This window comes from Peromyscus maniculatus, chromosome 5 (assembly GCF_049852395.1).
Source record: "Peromyscus maniculatus bairdii isolate BWxNUB_F1_BW_parent chromosome 5, HU_Pman_BW_mat_3.1, whole genome shotgun sequence".
NCBI classification, from domain to species: domain Eukaryota; kingdom Metazoa; phylum Chordata; class Mammalia; order Rodentia; family Cricetidae; genus Peromyscus; species Peromyscus maniculatus.
The window spans coordinates 103312815-103334018 of record NC_134856.1 but is presented as its reverse complement, the minus strand read 5'-3'; the positions used below and the strand labels follow the sequence as shown (position 1 = coordinate 103334018).

The 21204-nt window shown below is 43.7% G+C and overlaps 1 protein-coding gene and 1 non-coding gene across 2 annotated transcripts; one reads left to right on the top strand and one right to left on the bottom strand.

The window, feature by feature from the left end:
- The first annotated feature begins 9313 nt into the window (after positions 1–9313).
- Positions 9314–16910, top strand: LOC102913115 (epididymal secretory glutathione peroxidase). Its single transcript, XM_006988891.4, has 5 exons — positions 9314–9589; positions 11990–12143; positions 14094–14211; positions 14636–14735; positions 15811–16910. The coding sequence occupies exons 1-5, from the start codon at positions 9503–9505 to the stop codon at positions 16015–16017; spliced, it is 666 nt and encodes a 221-aa protein (XP_006988953.1). The 5' UTR covers positions 9314–9502; the 3' UTR covers positions 16018–16910.
- Positions 16911–21131: 4221 nt separating this feature from the next.
- Trnar-ucg (transfer RNA arginine (anticodon UCG)) lies at positions 21132–21204 on the bottom strand. The gene has a single exon. It is a non-coding gene; the product is annotated as a tRNA-Arg (tRNA).

Below are 21204 nucleotides of genomic sequence, written 5' to 3'. Positions count from 1 at the left end.
TGTGTTGGGAGCCAGCAGGTGACGGCTGTGGGCCAATGGGGAGCCAGCAGGTGACGGCTGTGGGCCAATGGGAGTAGCAGCAGGTGACGGCAGTGGGCCAATGGGGAGCCAGCAGGTGACGGCTGTGGGCCAATGGGGAGCCAGCAGCTGATGACTGTGGGCCAATAGGGAGCCAGCAGGTGACGGCTGTGGGCCAATGGGAGTGGCAGCAGGTAGTGTCCTCCAGTGTCGGAGTTACTCTGCAGGTATTGGGTGTTGGGACCCTTAGCCTTTAACACTGGCGAGGATTACTGTTCTTGGCCTGGGGTCCGAGACCCCTGTCCTTAAAGCCATTACAGTCCTCTAGAACCCCCTGACAAGCAGGCCTGCAGCTCCTCTCCCCTGGCTCTTTACAGTTCTTTATTTTCACTCTCAGCTCGCCGCCCTCCTTTTCCCGCCCTCCTTTTGCCGTCTCTGTCCTTCTCCACATTCTTTCACCCCTGGCTTCATCCTAACTGTTCAATTGCTTCTTCAGCCAGGCGGTGGTGGCACACTCAGCACTAGGGAGGCAGAACCAGGCGGATCTCTGTGAGTTCGAGACCACCCTGGACTACCAAGTGAGTTTCAGAAAAGGCGCAAAGCTACACAGAGAAACCCTGTCTCGAAAAACCAAAAAATAAAATAAAATAAAATAAAATAAAATAAAATAAAATAAAATAAAATAAAATAAAATAAAATAAAATAAAATAAAAAATAAAAAAGAAAGAAAAGAAAAGAAAGAAAGGAGAAAAAGAAACAATTGCTTCTTCAGCTGTCAGACGTTGGGGGCCTTGCTCTTCTACAAGATGTTCGTTCACAGGAGCGCCTACTGCCTTCACTCTGCTGGTTTTCTCTGTTACCAACTCAGCCCTCACTACAAATGTGTGCAAAAAAAGTTCACTCAAGAGAAGCCTTTTATTGGCTCTAATGCTACAGTACCGGAACAGGCAGTGCGGAAGAACGTCTCCCAGGCAGCTCACTGAGCTCGACTATAACTCAGGAAGGGAAGTCTGGACCAATCACAGCCTCTTGTTTGGGCAAATCACAGCTTTGCCTCTTAGCATCAGTTACAATCACTGAAGCTTCTGCTCCGGTCTGATCACACAGCTTTTTGTTTTGGACCAATCACAAGCCTTGCCTTTTTAACATCAAGCACAGTAGTCCCTCTGCTAGACCATCAGGAAAAATGCCCCTCTGGCCCCTCTGGCCCCCCGGTACAGGGAGAAATGGTTGCAGGATCATCTAGAGTTCATCAAGGCTTGTCATAGAAAAGTCTGGTACAAACTGTTTCAAACTGCCGTGGCTGAAGATGTGCCTTTCGGGGCTGAGACAAACAGTTGCCATGATCAGTAACTATCATCATGTTTCCAAGATGTCTGTAGCGTGTTCTAGGTGCTGATGTTGGTAAGGATCACCTGGCTAACTATTAGCCCTTTAGCTCAAAGCAGCCATGGCAGCCTGGCAGAGCCCAACAACTGCTAATTAGAGAGTCAGGTGGCCTCATGACCACTCCTTCCCTTCAGCTCTGATGAACATCAGAAAATAAATAAATAAGTGCTTATAGTGAGAACTCACGCTAACAATGAGAGTGATTTTAGTGTTTTGCCACCGTTTTAATAGTGTTTAATACTCACCCAGTACCCCAGAGGTTCCATCTCAACCATCTCAATAGATGTCCCTTAAGATTTATCAGCCAGTGATTCCGTAGCTATCCTTGTATATAGAATTCGTGATGTTGAACTTGGACTCTGTGATGTTCCCATGGTGACGCTATTGAATAACAGCAGATTTCTTAGAATGCGTCCCCATCAATAAGCATACAAAAGTCTATGCTCAAGATTGAGAATCTAAATCCAAAAGAGTGCTTTGGGGGATGAAACTCACCTCGTTTCACTGAGAGTAAAACTAAAGACGGAAGCTGAGAGCCCCACACAAGGCATTCTGGACCACGCTGGGGTGCCTGTCTAGAGATCTAATACACTGGTTAACATGCTTGGCTGGGTGTCAGTCAGGGTTATCTTCACAGAAGTTTTTAGAATTTCCAGTTGACATACATATGGCATAAGAAAAAGGATTGTACAGAAAGAACCCAAAAGAGAGAAGATGATTCCACCACCTGGAAAGGAAATAATAAAGACTTGATAACTGTGTCTGGTGGGAGGTGTGAAGAGAATAGCCAGCAGCTAAGACCGGCAGTCTGGCAGTTGGTGGGCAGTGGCCCTGCCTGTGGCCACCTGCTGAGTCTGGGCTCCCAAGAAAAAGAGAAGACCTCACAACTTTAGTCAAATCATTTTTTCTAGCTAAGCATTACTTTCTTCAGAGTCTGTTAAATTAGCAACCTGCGAATCTATTTATTTCAGGCTGGAAGCAGAAATGAATTGTGTCTCCTTTATTTTTTAAGTTAACCCCTCATGGTAATTAAATTTTGTCAGCCTGAAAAACCAGAGTCACCTGGGAAAAGGGAACCTTGACTGAGGAGCTGCTTCCATTGGATTGGCCTGTGGATGTCTGTAGGATATTTTACCGGTTAATGATTGATGTGGGAGGGGCCAGCCCACTGTGGGCGGTGCCAGTCCTGAGCAAGTGGTCCTGGGTTTTGTAGAGAAGCAAACTTCGAAGAGCAAGCCAGTGACCGTGTTTCTCCGTGGTCTCTCTTTTGTCTTGGCTTCTCTCATTGATGGACTCTAAGCCAAATAAACCTTGTCTCCCCAAGGTGCTTTGGTCAGGGTGTTTTATCTCAGCCACACAGAAGCAAACGAATACACTACATGAAGTTTATAATCCCCCAGTTCAAGAGATAAGGTCCAAAGGTCCAGAACACAATTTAATCAAAGTCTGGGTGATTGGGAAAGATTGAGAAATCAAAGTATGCTGTTCCAAGATTTATTATTCTAATCTTTAGGATTATCTGAGCTAAGACCCAGGGGGAGGACAGGACTGTCAGTGTCTTTAGGCAGGGAGGTGCCTCAAAGGATTTGAGGAGCTCTGTAGCTGGACCAGCCTGCCATTGTTGATTAGACACAGATGAGAGGCCGCCAAGAAGAGATCAGAGGTCTGACATGAGGAAAGACTTCAGTTTCCCAAGATAAATCACGAATACTTGGGCTCCACCAGCGTAGGGAGTAATTCCCACTCAAATTTCCCTTTGGGACAGGAGGCGGCTGCTTTGGTGTGAACGTGAGAGGGGAGAATTGCCGAGGAGGCCGTTTGGGAAGAAAGCTGAGAGCCGGAGAGGACATCGCTTCTCATCTGGTAACCATTCTCCCGTGGTCCACAAAGCTGAGCAGACGGTGCAGATCCCACGGGTGGAGGGGCCAGAGTTCAGTGTGGGAAAGGGAAAATCTGAGAATCTTTTGTTAGTCAAAATATTTTTCAGTGTCTTTTTGTTTTTTATCTCATCAGAATCTGGTTAGTTGATGAATTTGCATCATTCTTAACAACTCCAAAACCTTACCAAGCATAGTGGTGCCCGCCTTTAATCCCAGCACTCAGAAGGCAGAGGCAGGTTGATCTCTGTGAGTTCAAGCCCAGCCTAGTCTACAGCGTGATTTCTAGGACAGCCAAAGCTCTCTCTAAAAAACAAAAACTAAATAAATAAAATGAGATAATTCTAAAGCATCTTGCACAGCTGGCACAGATCAATAACCACCCTTCTTTATTTTATATGCTTTCACCATCTCAGTCAACGCGGGCAACAGTTTTACCAAGTGTCTTGTTGCGGTTTAACCAGCATTGCTATCTTCCCAGAGTGTAGTATCTGTTTCCTTGATACAAAAGTGGGTGTGGACTAGAGATAATATTTTTTTAACTAATGCAGTAATGTGATGCTGATGGAGTTCAACCAAAGGCCACAACTTTGAAATGATTGCCCTAGGAGTCCATAAGCCATGCTGTTTCCCAAGCTTTAACTCCTAAGCTTTAACTGCTGCCTCTGTGGGTCTAATATATCTAGGGGGAAGCAAGAAGACTGCGTTTGCCTCTCAAATGTCAGCAGAGGGGGGACTTGAGAAAAGGCAGTGTGTTCCACGGAAGGCGGAGCAAGAGGTCTCTGCTGCTGCAGCTGCGTAGTGCTACCGCGAAGCTCTCTAGTGGAACACGGGAAACTTCTACAGAAGCAAGACTCCTCCAAAAGCGGTATTTGAGATTAAGCCCTTCCGCAGCAGGCCGCCTAATGAGCTCTCCAAACAAGACCAAAGCGATGCCCAAACTGACAGAGACGCAAGTTTTATCACTGAAACCAAATAAATGTGAAATAGCAAGGCAACATGACCCCAAAGGACAAAACTTCAACTACTGAATTCAAAGAATCTGAAACAGTCACAGCGCTGGGTGAAGCTTTCAGAAGTTCACCAGTGAAGCCACCAGTTGCCTGAAAGAAAATAGAAACACGCAGATGAATTCAACTGAAGGTCTAGAAGGAAAATCAGCAAAATAGATGAAAAAAATCAACAATATGGATAAAAATGGAAGTAATATGGAAAAAATTTTTATCAAGAAAATTGAGATTTGGGGGAAAACCCAGACAAATAGAAGTATTGGACATGAAAAGCTCAATGCATCAAATAAAAACAGTGGAAAACATCATCAGTTGACTCAACCAATCAAAAGAGCATAAGGGCTGGGGGACAACGTCAATAAAATACTGTATTTAAACATCAATTAAGAAATAAAGTGAGGCCAGGTGTGGCAATGCACACACTTGGAAGGCAGAGGCAGGCAGATCTCTGTGAGTTTGAGGCCAGCCTGGTCTATAGAAGAAACTGCAGAACAGCCAAGGCTACACAGAGAAACCCTGTCTGGAGAAAACAAAGAATATAAAATGAACGAGCATTGCTGCAGCATCCAAGATATCTGGAACACAATTGAAAGACCAAATCTACAAGTTCATGAGATAGAAAGAACTGAGATTAAAAAACCAGAGGCAAAGAGAATCTATTTAATGAAATTATAGCAGAGAATTTCTCAAATTTAGAGAAACAAATGGACACCTCTATTAGTCATGTTTTGTTGCCATGATACAACACCATGACCTAAGCAGCTTGTGGAAGAGCGTCTATTTCGGCTTACGGTTCCAGAGGGAAAGTTCATAGGATATGAAAGGCATGGCAGCAGGCAACCAGAATAGGAAGCTGGAGGTCACACCTCCAGCCACATGAAGGAAGCAGAGAGAACAAATTAGTGAGTCAAGGCTAGGAACTCTCAAAGCCCACCTCCAGTGACATAGTTCCTCCAGCAAGGCCACACTTTGTAAAGGGTTCACAAATTCCCCAAACAGTGCCACCAACTGGGGACCAAAGGGTCCAAATACATGAGCCTGTGGGGGACATTTCTCATTCAAACACCACAACATCCAAATACAAGAGGCATTTAGAACCCCAAAGAGATATGACTAAAAAAAGAATCTCTCTACAACATTCATGGTCAAATTCCAAAAATATAAAGCAAAGAAATGGTATTAAAGGCTGTAAGGAAAAATGTCAACTCATCACAAAGGCAAACACATCAGTAACATCAGATCTCTTACCAATGTCTATGAAAACCAGGGAAGAGTGGAATCTCAAGCCCTGAAAGTCACTAACTTCCAATCAAGAGTGTCTGTCGTGACAACCGTGCCAGTTAACTACAGAAGACACTTAAAGGGGAGCTTCAGTTATGAAAGCACAGAAAACAACACATTTAATGGGAGGAATCTGAACAAAGGAGAGCTAAGCTGAAATCTACCATGTCCCACATGGTAAGCCAGCAATCTTTCATGTTAATGCAGAGTTAAACAATTACCCAAAAGGCCAGAAAACTACCAGTAAAATAGTAGGAATTAGTAAATGTCTCTGGCTGATAATTTTAAATGTAAATGGTCTCAATCTAGGAGCAAGAAGAAGCAGACAGGCTGACTCTGCAGCAAAAATGAAATGCAGGCTGGGTGTGGTTGCCCATGCCTTTGATCCCTGCTCTTAGGAGGCAGAAGCAAGCTGACTTCTGTGAGTTCGAGGCCAGCCAGGTCCACACAGTGAGTTCCAGGACATTCAAAGCTACATGGTGAAACTCTGTCTCAAAACAACAACAAACCTAAATCTAATTCCTGTTTCTAAGAAGCAAGTCTTGCTGATAAAGACACTCACAGGCCGACTGGAAGGATGCTGTACAATCTACTGAAGGAATGGAAGCTGAAAGCAAGGTGTTCTGGCATCAGGTAACCTTCAAACTGCTGTTAGTAAGAAGAGATGAAGATAGTAATATTACATGTTAATAAAGCGAAGGATTCATCAAGAAGCCACAACAATGTTGAGTATATATGGATTAAACATAGAGGCTCTCAATTTCATAAAATGAATACTAAGGGAAATAAAGTACCTGACAGATCTTGACGCAGTAATAGTGGGAATAGTGTCACCAAAAACAGAAGCTCATGAAACCCCCTCCAAAAGAGATCACATCCTAGGTCACAAGTCTTTTTTTTTTTTTAAACAAAATTAAAACCGTATTTTTTGTGTAGCAATGTATCACAAATTAATAACAGCATAATAGTATGATTTGGTATAGTTTCAAACAGAAGAAAAGCGGTGGCTTTATAAACCCTTGCATTTTTTTCCATTATAAAGATTCTGGCAATTTTTTTTTAAAAAAAGATTTATTTATCATATATGCAGAGGGCACCAGATCAAATTACAAATGGTTGTGAGCCACCATGTGGTTGCTGGGAATTGAACTCAGGACCTCTGGAAGATCAGCCGATGCTCTTAACCTCTGAGCCATCTCTCCAGCCCATCTGGCAACATTTTTTTTTATAAGTGGGCCAATATATTCAATGACTCATCATCTCAAACTTCTTTCAGGTAATCCCCTAATTTACACACACACACACACACACACACACACACACACACTACATGAAATGTAATTTTTAAAGTTTTTTTTTTTCCCCCAAGACAGGGTTTCTTTGTGTAGCTTTGCGCCTTTCCTGGAACTCACTCTCTAGCCCAGGCTGGCCTCGAACTCGCAGAGGTCCACCTGCCTCTGCCTCCCGAGTGCTGGGATTAAAGGCGTGCGCCATCACTGCCTGGCAAAGGTATTTTTTTAAAGAGTATTCATTGCTAAGTGTGGTGGTACACTCCTATAATCCCAGAATTTTATAATTGGGAACAGGAAGAGTTCAAGGTCATCCTTGGCTACATAGGCATTTAATTCAGCCTGAGCTACACAAGATCCTCTCTCAAAACTAAAATAATAAGTGAAAATGTTCAATATACTTAGGCATTAGAGAAATACAAATGGAAACTACTGAGATTCCATCTGATCTAAATCAAAAGGGCTAAAATCAGCAAATGCTAGTAAAGACATGGACAGAGAGGACACCTTTTATTTGCCCATCGTAAAGACTGTAAACTAGTGCGGTCACTATGAAACTCAGTATGGCCGGGCGGTGGTGGCGCACGCCTTTAATCCCAGCACTCAGGAGGCAGAGGCAAGTGGATATCTGTGAGTTCAAGGCCAGCCTGGGCTACAGAGCGAGTTCCAGGACAGGCTCCAAAGCTACACTGAAAAACCCTGTCTCAAAAAACAAACAAACAAAAACCCTCATTATGGAGGTTTCTTGAAATCCAAAACCAGACCCACAATGTGACCCCCCTATCTGTCCCTGGAAATATCCCTAAAGAACTAACCCCTACTACAGAGCTACTCACTCATCCATGTTTATTGCTAGGAAATAGGTCCAGCCTCTAGATGTCCAATAACAGACACATAGGTAAATAAAATGTGGTACATACACATAATGGAACTTTATTCAACCATAAAGAAAAATAAAATTGTGACAGGAAAATGAAGGGAACTAGAAATTACTATGTTAAGCAGAGTAACTCAGATTCGGAAAGACAATACCAGATTCTTTCTCTCCAATGGATCCTAGGTTTTCTCTTCTATTATATGCGTGCGTGCATGCGTGCGTGCGTGCGTGCGTGCGTGCGTGCGTGTGTGTGTGTGTGTGTGTATAGAGGGTTAATATAGGTCATGAAAGGGGAAAGAGGGGCCTTAGGAAATGGGGAGAGATTAAAGGTGTGTAATAGAGCACAAACATCATGAAAGTGGAATGGGGACTATTGAGAGCAGAAAGTGGCTGACAGAGGCAGGGGACAGGGAGTGGGGAGGAGCACCAAGAAAAACAATGTATGCCTGAAAGTATGACCCAGAAACCCATTACTTTATATGATAAATTCAAAAACAAACCCCCAAATGAGTAAGTTCAAAAATCAAAGCACTGCATTCAATGGAGCCACCTAAAACGTTGAGAGTTTTCTTGTTTCCCCCTCACCCATCCGGTGTGCAGGAGCACCAAATGCCAGGCTGTGCCCAGGCTGGGTCCCACCAACACTTTTAACTTGTGCCAATCTGATAAACATGGATGTATCTCTTCTTATTCATAACTCTTTGATTATTGTTGAGAGAGAACATTGCATCCTACCACAGATACCACTGGGTTTCCTGGGTTCTGCCCATTTCTCTCTTGATCAGATCATCTAAAAATTACTGATTTATAAGTCCTTGAGAGCATTTCTAGAATGAGCATATCAATGTGCTGTGGTTTATTTTCGATTCCTGCCCCACTTCCTACCACCAAATTCTCTTGAGCAGATCAAAGGTGGGGCTATCTTTTAGGGTTTTTTTTTTAAGTTTATTTGTTAAGATTGTATTTTACTTATGTATGTGTCTGTCTGTACATCTGAGAATGTGTATGTGGGCACCCTCAGAGGCTAGAAGAAGGCTTGAGATACCCTAAAGCTGGAGTTACTGGTAGTGTTGAGCCATTAGATATGAGTGATGGGAACCAAACTCAAGTCCCTTGCAAGACCAGCAAATACTGTTAACACTGAGTCATTTCTCTAACTTCTATTCTTTAGTTTTTTAAAAGTTAAAACAATAGCCAGTGTTTCTGTTACTGCCCAACTCTTTGTATTATAGCAGTGCAATAAATAAATGTTTCTTTAAAAAAAAAAAGCTAAAATAACAATGTTAGGTAAAGTACTTGACTGGTTGTGTTTGTTGTTGCATTTTTATGCATTGAACTCAGAGCTTTAAGCATACTAAGTATACAGCATACCACTGAGCCATAGATCTCAAGCCCTAGAAATGGTATTTAGAACATCCACGCCAACTGTTTGGCAAGAAGTCTGTCTTTATCTCAACATTCACATCCACTCAGGAAAAGCAGCTAAGGCTTCCAGGATCTATATGGGGTTGCCACAACATTTTGATATTCCTGCCAGGATTTATATGTGTTCCAGCTCCTCACCACACTAGTGAATTCTAACGCTCATGGGGGCGTGTGTAGGCAAGGATATGACTTAAAAGTTCTAGGTTTGCTGGACAGCAATACTTACTGCCCTTTGATTGGTCTCAACAGGTGTGGGCTGGTCTTTGTCAAGGTGTCAAAAAACTGGGGAGATACAAAGCCCTCAGATTCCCAGACCAGCGATCTACAATACTAGTCATGACTATGCAGTTAAGAGTCTTCTATCTTGTCCCACTTCTTCTGGCCAGCTACGTGCAGACAACCCCCAGGCCGGAGAAGATGAAGGTGAGTAAGATCCGTGGAGAGCTCACCAGGACTGAACATGGTCGCAGCTTGGGTGAGAGACAAAAAATTACGGGGATGCACATAATTTGTTCTATAAAAGGCAGCTCTGGGAAGATTTTTATCTCTCTTTGAATCTGACAAGAAAAAGTTGCTGGGTAGATGTGGTTTTTGTGCACCCAGAGCTGCCTTATTATATGTGGAGACTCGAGTTTAATAAAAGCTGGTCTGGAGGCGTGGAGATCTAACATTCAGACTCAAAAACATTTGGAAGAGCAGAACAATCAACATCAAGACTGAAGTGGAGGGGCTGGTGAGATGGCTCAGCAGTTAAGAGTGCTTACTGCTCTTAGAGAGGACCAGGGTTCAGCTCCCAGCACCTCCGTGGTAGCGTGCAACTACCTTTAACTACTTCTTCTCACCTCTGCACGTTCCTACGTATCCACAATGTACATATATACACACTCCGTATACACAATGTATATATATACACACTCAGGCACGCATACATATGCATTAAATAAATAAAGAAGAAAATATAAACTGAAATGGCTAGGCATGGTGGCTCATGCCTGAACTTAGCACTCAAGGAGCTGAAGCTAGAGAATTGCCATGGGTTTGAAGGCCAACCTGGTCTAGATAAAATCAGACCCTGCCTCAAACTCTCTCTCGCCCAGATAGATAAGATGGACTAAAATGAGTCTTCAAGTACAGAGTCTAAGATACTGCACTGTAGTACTCAACGTGATTTTCATGGCTGTAGCTCCCTGCCTGCCTCCCCAAAATAGTATGGCTTGGAAGTAGGCATCAGGAAGGTGAGAATGAATGCTTTTTTTTTTTTTTTTTTTTTTTTTTTTTTTTTTTTTTTTTTTTTTTTTTTTGGTTTTTTGAGACAGGGTTTCTCTGTGTAGCTTTGCGCCTTTCCTGGGACTCACTTGGTAGCCCAGGCTGGCCTCGAACTCACAGAGATCCGCCTGGCTCTGCCTCCCGAGTGCTGGGATTAAAGGCGTGCGCCACCACCGCCCGGCGAGAATGAATGCTTTTTATATGTTCTGTATATATACCTGAGTATTGCTGATGCATGAGTGTGTGTGCGTGTTCGTGTGTGTTTAAAGAAAGGCTCAAAAGCTTACACAGAGAAAGTGCCTTGCCCCTCAGAGTAGGACCTACAACCTCAGGTGCTAGTGATGGGATCATCCATGGTATAGGACTGGAAATATTGGGGTTTGTTTTGCAGTATTCCTTCTCTGGCTGGGAGCGGATGGTGCTGACCACATCCTTCCCAGCACTGCATTTCCAGGAAGTCTGGTTGACCCTTGTCTAAGCTGGTCTTCATTGTCTGATAAGGAAAGCCCATTTGATTTTTTTTTTTCTAGCCAGTCAGCAGGGCTTTCTCGGTCGATGGTGGCATGTAGCTTTCTTTTTCTACTCCTTGTATTCCATGAGCAATTTATAGCTGCCTCCCCAGCACAGTGAGTGGATCTGGTTGTGCTGGTGAGCATCTATTCATCCACCTCCTCATTGCAGGGACTGAGCCAAGGCAGAGACAGAAAGAGAACCTAAGATTTGCCTTATAGAAAAATTTAAAGTGAGGATGTGCAATGAGAATTTCATGTAGAACTTATTTCTGATGTCTGGAAATCTGCTCCAGCATCTTCAGATGTGACAGGCTGTTTTTCTCAATCTGAGATAGGCTTTAGGGCTCTCCATAGCCTTTCTTGGTACATACCCATAGTTTGTTTTCACGGTGTTGGCATATAAGACAGCCATATGAGTGAGAGAGTGATAGAAAGAGAAATCCCGTTACCTGGGAACCTCTGTGTTCTGTTTTACTTTAGGGGAGAGGAGCTCGGAGGCCCAGGGACGAGAGCTGCCCAGATTCACAGACACTCTGAATGGTAGATCTTATTCCAGACTAGAGATCTTTCCATTCTACCATGTTCATGAGTAGAGTGAGAAGCCAGAAGACCTAGAAAAAGAGAAGTAACTAGACTATCTTGAAACATTCAAACAATGAAATCTGGCCTACTTGGAGAGCAACCAGGCAGTGTGCATTTAATCCACAGCTGTTCTCAGCCTCATTTTCACAAAAGTCAGGGTCCTTTTCTCTTTGATGCCATTTGCTCTCGGTTCCCTCCAGTCAGATTCATCCACACATAGCCTGGTCTCCTGCCATGTCAGGACAAGAGAAGAGTGACAGGTAAGCCGCCTGCCACTCCTTTCTCCACAAAAGCAATAGATTTCACATCCAGCCCCACTCGTCAGTTTTCTCACCTCTTACACAGTTCCTGCTTGTTTTCAGAATCCTGGTTAACACCTTCGTTGTTGTTCGCGTGCGCTTTGAATGATCGAACAGACATGGGGTATTGTCACTCATAACAAAGCCCTCAAAAATTCTTCCAGATGAATTGCTACAAAGATGTGAAAGGCACCATCTATGACTACGAGGCTCTTGCTCTTAACGGGAAGGACCGCATTCAGTTCAAGCAGTATGCAGGCAAGCACGTCCTCTTTGTCAACGTGGCTACCTATTGTGGTCTGACAATTCAGTACCCTGGTAAGAACTCAGAGCTATATGACTTCATGATGAAATTTTTTCAGCTGACTATACTCTAAATTACATTGGGAATTCTATTCCACGTCTATGTGCCATAGTAATTTACTTCATTCTCTGATGTCTTAAATCGGCAAACAATGGCCCACACGTCAAACCTAGCCAGTTTATTTTTTAAAGCTTTATTGGAGCACAGCCTATCCTTACCTATGGCTCCTAAGGCAGAGGTCAGTAGTTATGTGGATACAAGGGATGGACAGCATACGATCTGCAAAGCCGAAATGCCATTCGGCTCTTTACAGAAGAAAACAAAACTGCTAGCCCTTTCCTTGGGTAGGCCTGGTATCTGCTTTGAGATTGCCACTGGGATCAATATGTATTAATGAATTTGGTACTTCTCAGAAAATTCCAGAAGTGTCCTTGGCAAATACAGGAGAGAAGATCCATGTTTTTCAGACTTTTCTAGGGAATCTACAATGCCCATGAGAGGCGCTGGGGCTTTACACCTGGTGTAGCATATGAGCAGAGCAGAGCCTGCTGGAGGAGGCTGCTGGCTGCTTGAACTAATAAGGCCTCTTGTGAATTGTTATGGTGTGCATGCAGTGTGCCTTGCAGAAGTCGTGTATTCATAAGGATCAAAAGTCAAAGGAACGGAAAGTCTTAGAGTGAAAGGCTCTTTCCTTTTGCCCCTCTGAGAATACTATGGTGTCTGTGAAAGACGTTCTTTCTTCTGAAGCCCCCATCGTCAATAGCGTCAACACTATTTGATGACTTCTAACTCAGTACAGTACATTTGAAGTCAGTCCAGCCCCTCGTGCTTTTTTAATTGAACAAAAATTCATCTTATCCATTTATAGAGACCTTATGAATGAATTATATCCTGGCATGGTGATGCATAGCTATGACTCCTATACTCCAAAGGCTGAGGAAGGAAGGCCATGAGTCTGAGGCCAGCCTGGGCTAATAGGGTGACCGAATCTCAAAGAGAAAAAAGAAATCTGCTTATTTAATTTCCACTTAGCATGTAACAGATAAGTAATCCTGGGAAGAGCTGCTAAAGGACGGAAGGCAAGCTTCCTAATTTCGTGTCTCTTTCCTGGAGACAGGGATTGCCTGGTAAAGATAAGACGGGGGGGGGGGGGGGGGGGGAAGGAAAGTGAGTGGAAATGGGGGGGCAATGTCCAACTTTAGAAAGGGGCTCTGGGAGATGCTAATTGGCCAAGCTGAACCTAGTGTGACAGACATGTATTTGTCAGGGGACTAAAGGCATAGAACCCAGAAAGGGTTGACAAAGAGCAGGGCAATTGGAACACTCCATGGCAGGAGCATTGAAGTTTGTGCCTTGGTTCAACTCTGAGGACTTTTTTTAAAGGTAGAATTCATCTTTGACTTCCCCAGGACGGTTGCTAGGTATCAGGAAGTTCAGCTTGAAGCTCTCAGCTCCTATTAGCCTGTAGCCAGGAGAGAGCCTCGATTCTCATCTATGCCTGTTCCTTTAAAAAAAGAATGGTCCATTCTATCAGTCAGCCAACAAGGAGGGCTAGATGATGAGCTGTGGTATTCCTAGATGGCTTTGTTTAAATAGTGTCAGGGTTTTAAATAACGAACATGGGTGGGCTCCATCTCAGAGGAATGGAATTGGAAATGGAACCTAGGAATCCTTATTTGTAAAAGGACTGCGTGTGACTGTGAGTATGAGAAATGTACCATAAAAAGGAGGCTCAGAATGCACATCTAACTTAAGTCATGACATTCAGCCTTTCTGATCTACAGATGGTTTTTCTCCTTCTGTTTCCTTGTCTGTAAAATGACCAGCCCATGGGGTATTCCTTCGATCAGCCTGGGCTATATAAAAGTCCATATGTTGGTTTTAGTGGAAACATAGCTGAGGGATCCTTCCTGGATGTGGGGTCTCCGGGTCGGGTCACCGTGTTGTCCTTTTTCTAACCACAGAACTGAATGCACTCCAGGAGGAGTTGAAGCCAGCCGGCTTGGTTGTGTTGGGCTTTCCCTGCAACCAGTTTGGAAAGCAAGAGCCAGGAGAAAATATAGAGATTCTTCCTGGCCTCAAGTAAGTACCTGCCTGAAGCCCCTTAGAGGCCTTGTCACCTTTCCTGTCTCAGAGGCCCTTCAGGCCCTCGGAACCACCTGGGAGGGTGGTGATTCATAGGCTGAGAGGCACCTACAAGCAGATTTTAGTTGATGAGAATCTGACGAGGTCCGTAGGGCTTCTCTTCACTCCTGACTGAGACCCAGATGGATAGTGGAGAAATCAGAGACCTCCTAAGAGAGAAGCAGTGAAGTGAGCAGAGACAGACAGGAATCTAGAAGTATAAAGGCAATCAGAGACCAACATACAAAACAGGCCTTTGACTTCTGCATGCCACCACCACCACCCTACCAAATCCCTGCCTCTTCCTGCCCTTCCTCTGTCTGCATCTCTACTGTCCTGCTGTAACGTTTACCTTCATGTCCCAACTTTTGACTTGTTGCAGGTACGTTCGTCCAGGAAAAGGATACGTACCTAATTTCCAGCTTTTTGCAAAGGGGGATGTAAATGGTGAAAAGGAACAGAAAATCTTCACCTTCTTGAAGGTGAGTGAATTGCTTGAGTATGTGTAACTCCTTTCCCCCAATCTTCCTAGCATCACTTGGGGCTTAAAATTTCCATTGGTTGGTTATGGGAGAAACAGACCCAAGGGATCATTCCTGCAAAGGGGTTGATCTTTCTGGATGAAATCTCCTGCATAGCTTGGAGACGTGAGCTAGTCTTTAGCATCTGCAGGACTCTGGTTTGGGGAGGAATCGACAGCTGTGTGCAATGGCAGCTTTTACTCAGCCCAGTGCTCATTGGCATTCATTCTCTCATCCACCCAAGGTGTTTTTTGATGAATGCCTGCCACCTATAGGGTAGGCTACTTAGTAACAACATACAGAACTCAGAGCTGGACAACTGTGGCTCTCCCTGTACTGATGAAACAGAACAGTGTGAGGGGGGCTTCATAAATTCCATCCATCTAATTTTTAAAATTGTCCTTTATTTGAAGGTCATGGGCCACATGCAAGTTATTCTTATGGTGGTCTTTTTAAAATTAAGAGACAAAATATGGTTTTATCTTTTTTTTCTTCATTGATAAAGTGTTAGTAGCTCAAAGTTATCCCCCAGAGGTATTTTTTTGAAATTCCACTGGTCTGTAGAACCCTAGACCTTAGAGAGAATATGCTAGTCCAAGTCGTTCACTTTGCAGAAAAGGAAAATGAGCCTGCACGGTGGTATCTATCTGTCATCCCAGCACTTGGGAGGTAGAGTCATGAGGATCAGGAATTCAAGGTCATCTTCAGATACATGTTAAGTTTGAGGCCAGCATGGGCTCCACAAGACTCGTCCCATAAAACAAACAAACAACTAGAAGAAACTAAAGTTTGAAAGGCAATACACCTTAACCCATGTAATTGTGATCGGGAGGTAGACTGAGGGAGTACACTTGGACTACGGTATCAGCAACATTCTTGGTGATTGGCAGGATGGTGATTAGGAGAATATGTGGGTTTTGCAGGAACTACAGGAGGCTAAGATATCTGGGTCTCACAGGGAGGGGATCACCGGTGAGTGACGATGCCCAGGATCATCCGGGGACAGAAACACTGTGTTTTCTTTTCTCTGCTGTAGCGCTCCTGTCCTCACCCCTCTGAGATTGTCATCACACACAAACATATCTCCTGGGAGCCGGTGAAGGTCCATGACATCCGCTGGAACTTTGAAAAGTTCCTGGTGGGACCCGATGGGGTCCCTGTCATGCGCTGGTTCCACCAAGCTCCGGTCAGCACTATCAAGGCTGACATCCTGGCGTACCTGAAGCAATTCAGAACCAAGTAGGAAGGCCGGTCTTCACAGCCCATCCTGCTTCTCCCTGCCAGACCTGTTCTGAAAAACATCCATCTTCTCACCACACTCTTTGCTTAAATGGATGCCACCTGCCCAAGTCACCCCTGAATTGACTAAATCCCTCCCCTACACAAATTGGGTTTAGGTTTGAAAAAGGCAGACATTTTTCCTTGTAAGATATATGAGTCAAAGAACAAAAGAAAAGGAGAAAGCTAAATCCAGAGACCCCAGTTACAGATTTTTTTTTTTTTAAGCTGGGTGCATCAGCTCTCACCTGAATGTCAGCACTCAGACGGTAAGAACATGAATTCCAGGCCAGCCTGACCTACAAGAGACCTTGTCTCAAAGAACTCCCAAAAATCCATCAACAACAACATAACTATTTTGAACCACTCAAATTCATCAAAGGATATGAGAATGGCTTGGTTGGACATTGTATTTAAAGGAAGAATCTCCTTGGCCATTCTGACTCCTCTTTCCAGCCTGAAGGTGCAGAAATAGTAATGGAGGATGGTGTGACAATCTAGGTTCCTCCTCCTAAAACTGTTGTCTCCTGATACAAATGTGTTGTATGTTCCCGTGTCTTTCTGATTCTGTCTTTACCTCTTACACCATCCCCATGGGCCCTTCTGTGGCTGATCTGAGGGAGAATAGGAGCAGACTGATTCACACAGGAGAAGTCATCTCTTTCCTGCCAGGACCCTGAATTTATCTCTGATTCTACAAGTGTTCCTTCCTATTTTATCTTTGTGGTTCAGCTAGTGCTTCTGAGTGGTGGTGCCTTTCATCATCTGAAGGATAGGATTCTCCCACCCCAAACTGGGACTCCTCAACTTCAGAACTAGACATATTATTTCCAATAAAATGTTTTCTGAAGCATTCAAGATCTCTGGTTCATTCCTAATCAATGCTTATATTTAAATCTCCCTCTTCCTGCTCCCAGTACAAGTGACATCCAGATTATGAACCTCCTCGGAGACAGTATTTATCCTCGCAGATGTTTGGAAAGTTGTCACCTGATGGCTTGTGGTTGGAAGTTATCTTTAGGAACTGCCTCAGGCCAAATTTGTCCCAAGAAGACTTGGCCACAAGGTTTTAACTGAGACCCCATCAGTTCCAGGGATGTCTGGGGAGTTGGCTGGTATTCCTTTGTCTTTGTCCTGCAGCCCAGTCTTTCTCACTAGTGAAGCCAACTCTCTAACTTGCTATATGTTCTAATCTTCATTCAGAATGAGCATCAAATTCAGAATATTCATCTCAATGGGAATGCCAAGCCTAGATGTTGACAATTCACCAATGTCCTAGTAAATTTTTTTTTGAAATGTTGGGTGTCATGATAGGCAGATGCTGTGGGCGCTGAGTCACACCCCCAGTAATCCAATAATCAATGTGGATTAATATCTCTATTTTAATTCTCACAGTCATCTTTCTAGGAACTCCAATGTGCAATTGTCAACACAAGAAAACAATGCATATCTGAGGAAGAGATGATAATGTGATTTTTTTCTTTAGGTTAAATTATCTACCACCTGGTTAGTAATTAGAAAATGAATGTGGCATAACTATGTGATTATTGAGACTTTCCTCCAAGCTGAGTGGTAGAGCTGACCATGGAGGGATACACACTAGAAATATGCTGGTACTGAAAGCTGTGTGTGATAATAGAACGGCCATTGATGAAGGAAATCAATAGTTTGGAGAGACACGATGGGAACAGTTGTGGTGGCACATCATGAGATAAAGGCTAATGTGAAACCATGCCTCCTGGATCCTTTAAAGAAAATCCCAGGCCCGATGTGCTGATGACATTTATAATCCCAGTATGGAGGAGGTTGAGATAGAAGAGCCAACCAGTCAAGAGCCTGAGCCACATAGTGAGAACCCATCTCAAAACAAAAGTGTGTGTGTGTGTGTGTGTGTGTGTGTGTGTGTGTGTGAGAGAGAGAGAGAGAGAGAGAGAGAGAGAGAGAGAGAGAGAGAGAGAGAGAGAGAGGGCGGGGGGACAATAACAACAACATCTCTCATGTTCTGCTACTCAACGGCACAAGAGAACTAAGTTAAAATCCAAACTTAGACTGTGCTGCCTATGTGTCAGTTGAGTTGCTGACTGGGAAAGGATAGATCATCCAGACGACACCAGACGCTCCGATGCATCGGCATATCCAACTTCCATAAAACTGAAGTCCCTGGATGCAGGCTTACTCGCTGATTAAGATCCCAGAGCATTGTTAGAAAGCCTCTTGCAGGAACAGGGGAAGATCCTCCATAACTGTAGTAAAAACTGTCAGGGCTGACGTGAGAAAGCAGAAATAGGAAGTCAGGAGGTGAGAAAGTGGGGCACATTAGAGCGCACTAGCCAAGCAATGCTGGGGACCCATTGTGAATACAGTTCACAACAACGCTGATGAATCCTCAGTTTGAAAAATAAATGTGCTGTGAAATAGGTCACTTTAGTCATGTTGTTGAATAATTCTTATGTTTCAATTTTTTAAATCATTTTGTGTGTGTGTGTGTGTGTGTGTGTGTGTATCATTGGGGGTGGGGGGCAAGCACATGCTATAGAACCCGTGTGGCTGTCAGAGGATAACTCTGGGGCCAGCTCTCTCCTTCCATCTTGACAAGCACCTTTAAAGTGGCTGAACCATCTCCCTGGTCACCAACATTGTTGAAATCTTTTAACAAACTTGTTTTTGAAAAATGTATTTCTTTATGTTGCATACATGGGTGTTTTGTGTGCATGTACATTTGCACACTGAGATGAGGGCATGGGATCCCATGGAACCACAATTATGGAAAGCTGTGAGCACCATGCGGAGGTTGGGATTGCATGTGGGGCTTGGTAACTGAACCCAGGACCTCTGGAAAAGCAATCAGTTCTCTTTTGTTGGGGCATCTCTCCAGCCCTAACAAAAAAAGTATTTTAAAAAGGTTCATCTTAATCTGAAAAATCTTCATAGAAAAAAAGTTGGGACGCAAACCCGGAAATGAAAATAACAAATGTTGCTTTCATGGTGCGTGTCTGTAATCCCAAAAATTGGGAAGCTAAAAAGGGAGTATTGCTGAGACCAGTCTGTGCTACATAATAAGTTCAAGGATAACCTGGGCTACTGTGAGACTGCCTAAAAAAGAAAACTGAGATTTTAGAAACTTTAAAAATCATGGTTTTATTGTTTTCAGCATTTGTTTAGCCACATTGCATGTATTAAGTGTTTTTCTCTTACTAATGATAGTGATACTAAGTAGTGGTAGTATTGGATGCTGAGAGTCTGAAAGTGTTTAGTGTTTCATGGTAGCAGAGTATCTTCAACAGTCTTAGGTCAAACCTTAAGGAGAGTGTCTGGAGGAGCTGGAGCTGCCACCCATACTGCAGAAGAGAGCTGAGCAGCTGAGGCATATGCTGGGGGCTGCAGAGTGAGGACCATGAGGACAGGCCACAGTGGACAAGCATCCATTTCCCAGGAGTGGAACAAACCTCACAGTGATAGACAGGACTGGTTTGCATGCACCTAACTGACTCCATCTTTTGTTCAGCCAAGGTGAGTTCTAGTAGCATTTAGAGAATTTAAATGTTGTATTTAAAGAAGCCATAGCAAAAGCCAAGGTTCTGGTGTCAGTGGTACAAACTCTGGGGGCCCCAGTGTTGGTAGGAAAGGCTTAAGATGACAAATTTGATAGCAACAGATCATGGGGAGCCCAGCCCTAACTGATACACCTATATCTACAGCTCCTGTTTCTATGGCTCAGGAAACGTCACTGAAGAGGGGTTGGAATGATAGTGAGAGCCAGAATCCCGGGAAGTCTGCTACGAAACAGTCTCTCCTAGAAATGGCTGCAAAGACCAGACTAGAACAATTGGCAACATCAATGAACATGAACATGGAAAGAAAGGAAAGTTTGAGGGTCTCACCCGTAGACAAAGAACTATGGGCAACTAACTAATGACTGCTGGGAGGAGAATTAGCCTCTCCCAGGGATAAGCCCTCATTAATTATTCACAGAGTGGTCAGTCTTGAAACTATATACACACCAACAAAAAATGGACTCAGCAGGTTACATACACATATACGTACCCACATAGGTAACAATAATGGTCAAAGAATATATATGTAACAATAATAAGAAAAAGATGATATCAGCTTGAGTGTGGAGGTGGGAACATGGGAGAGATTCAAAAGAGGGTAGCTGAGGGGAACTGAAGGGAGAAAAATGGGGAAAACAATATAATTCTATTTTAATTAAAAACATATTAAAGAAAAAATAAGAAAATGCCTCTACCACATTGCCCTATGTGTTCGGAACAGTTTCTTTTCTTTCTTTTTCTTTTCTTTTTTTTTTTTTTTGTTTTGTTTTGTTTATTTGTTTGTTTAGGTTTGGGGGAAGGGATTCTAGATGATTGATGTATGCTCCTGTAAACAAGAGGTGAAGGGAGAAAAATCAAGAATTCAGGGTCATCCTTGGCTCTATAAAGAGTGTGGAGAGCAGTATGCCTACAAGGTCCCTATCTCAGGGTGGCGGCTGGGGGGTGGAGCGGCGGGGACAAATAATCCAATTTATTTAATCACCTAAGACTATTCATAATGAACTTGAATGTAATTTGACTCACCATATTGTTCTAATAATGTGTCCGTTTCCTTTATGCGAACTCATCTGTTCAGATCGATGTCCTTTTCAGAAGATCTCTGACTTCTCAGATGTTTTGCGTTCTCAGGCTCCGCACATCCACCTGATGAATTAGGTGATGCAGCTCCTTTGAAGTGCGAGAAATCTTCCTTTCCAGTGGGGCGACCTTTAAATGGACTTGAAAAATAAAATTCTCAAGGCTCATAGAGCTGCACACACGTGCCCACTGCAACCCCAATACACACTTCAGGGACCACATGATGCAGGCTTGTAACCTCCCATCCCGCCAGTTAAGACCATCACACCCCACAGTGCGCGCCAGCTCGGCGGCCGCCACACAGATTGTCTGGACTACCTACGGTTTATTTCCAAACTTGCGGACCCGCCGCACTCGAGACTTCTTAGGGAAACGTGGCTGCCGCTGGAAAGATAAAAGGTATAAAGCTAGTTGTAAAGGGTAGAGCGGGAGGTGGGGGAAAAAAAGCCAACCACGAAGGGATTCGAACCCTCAATCTTCTGATCCGAAGTCAGACGCCTTATCCATTAGGCCACGTGGTC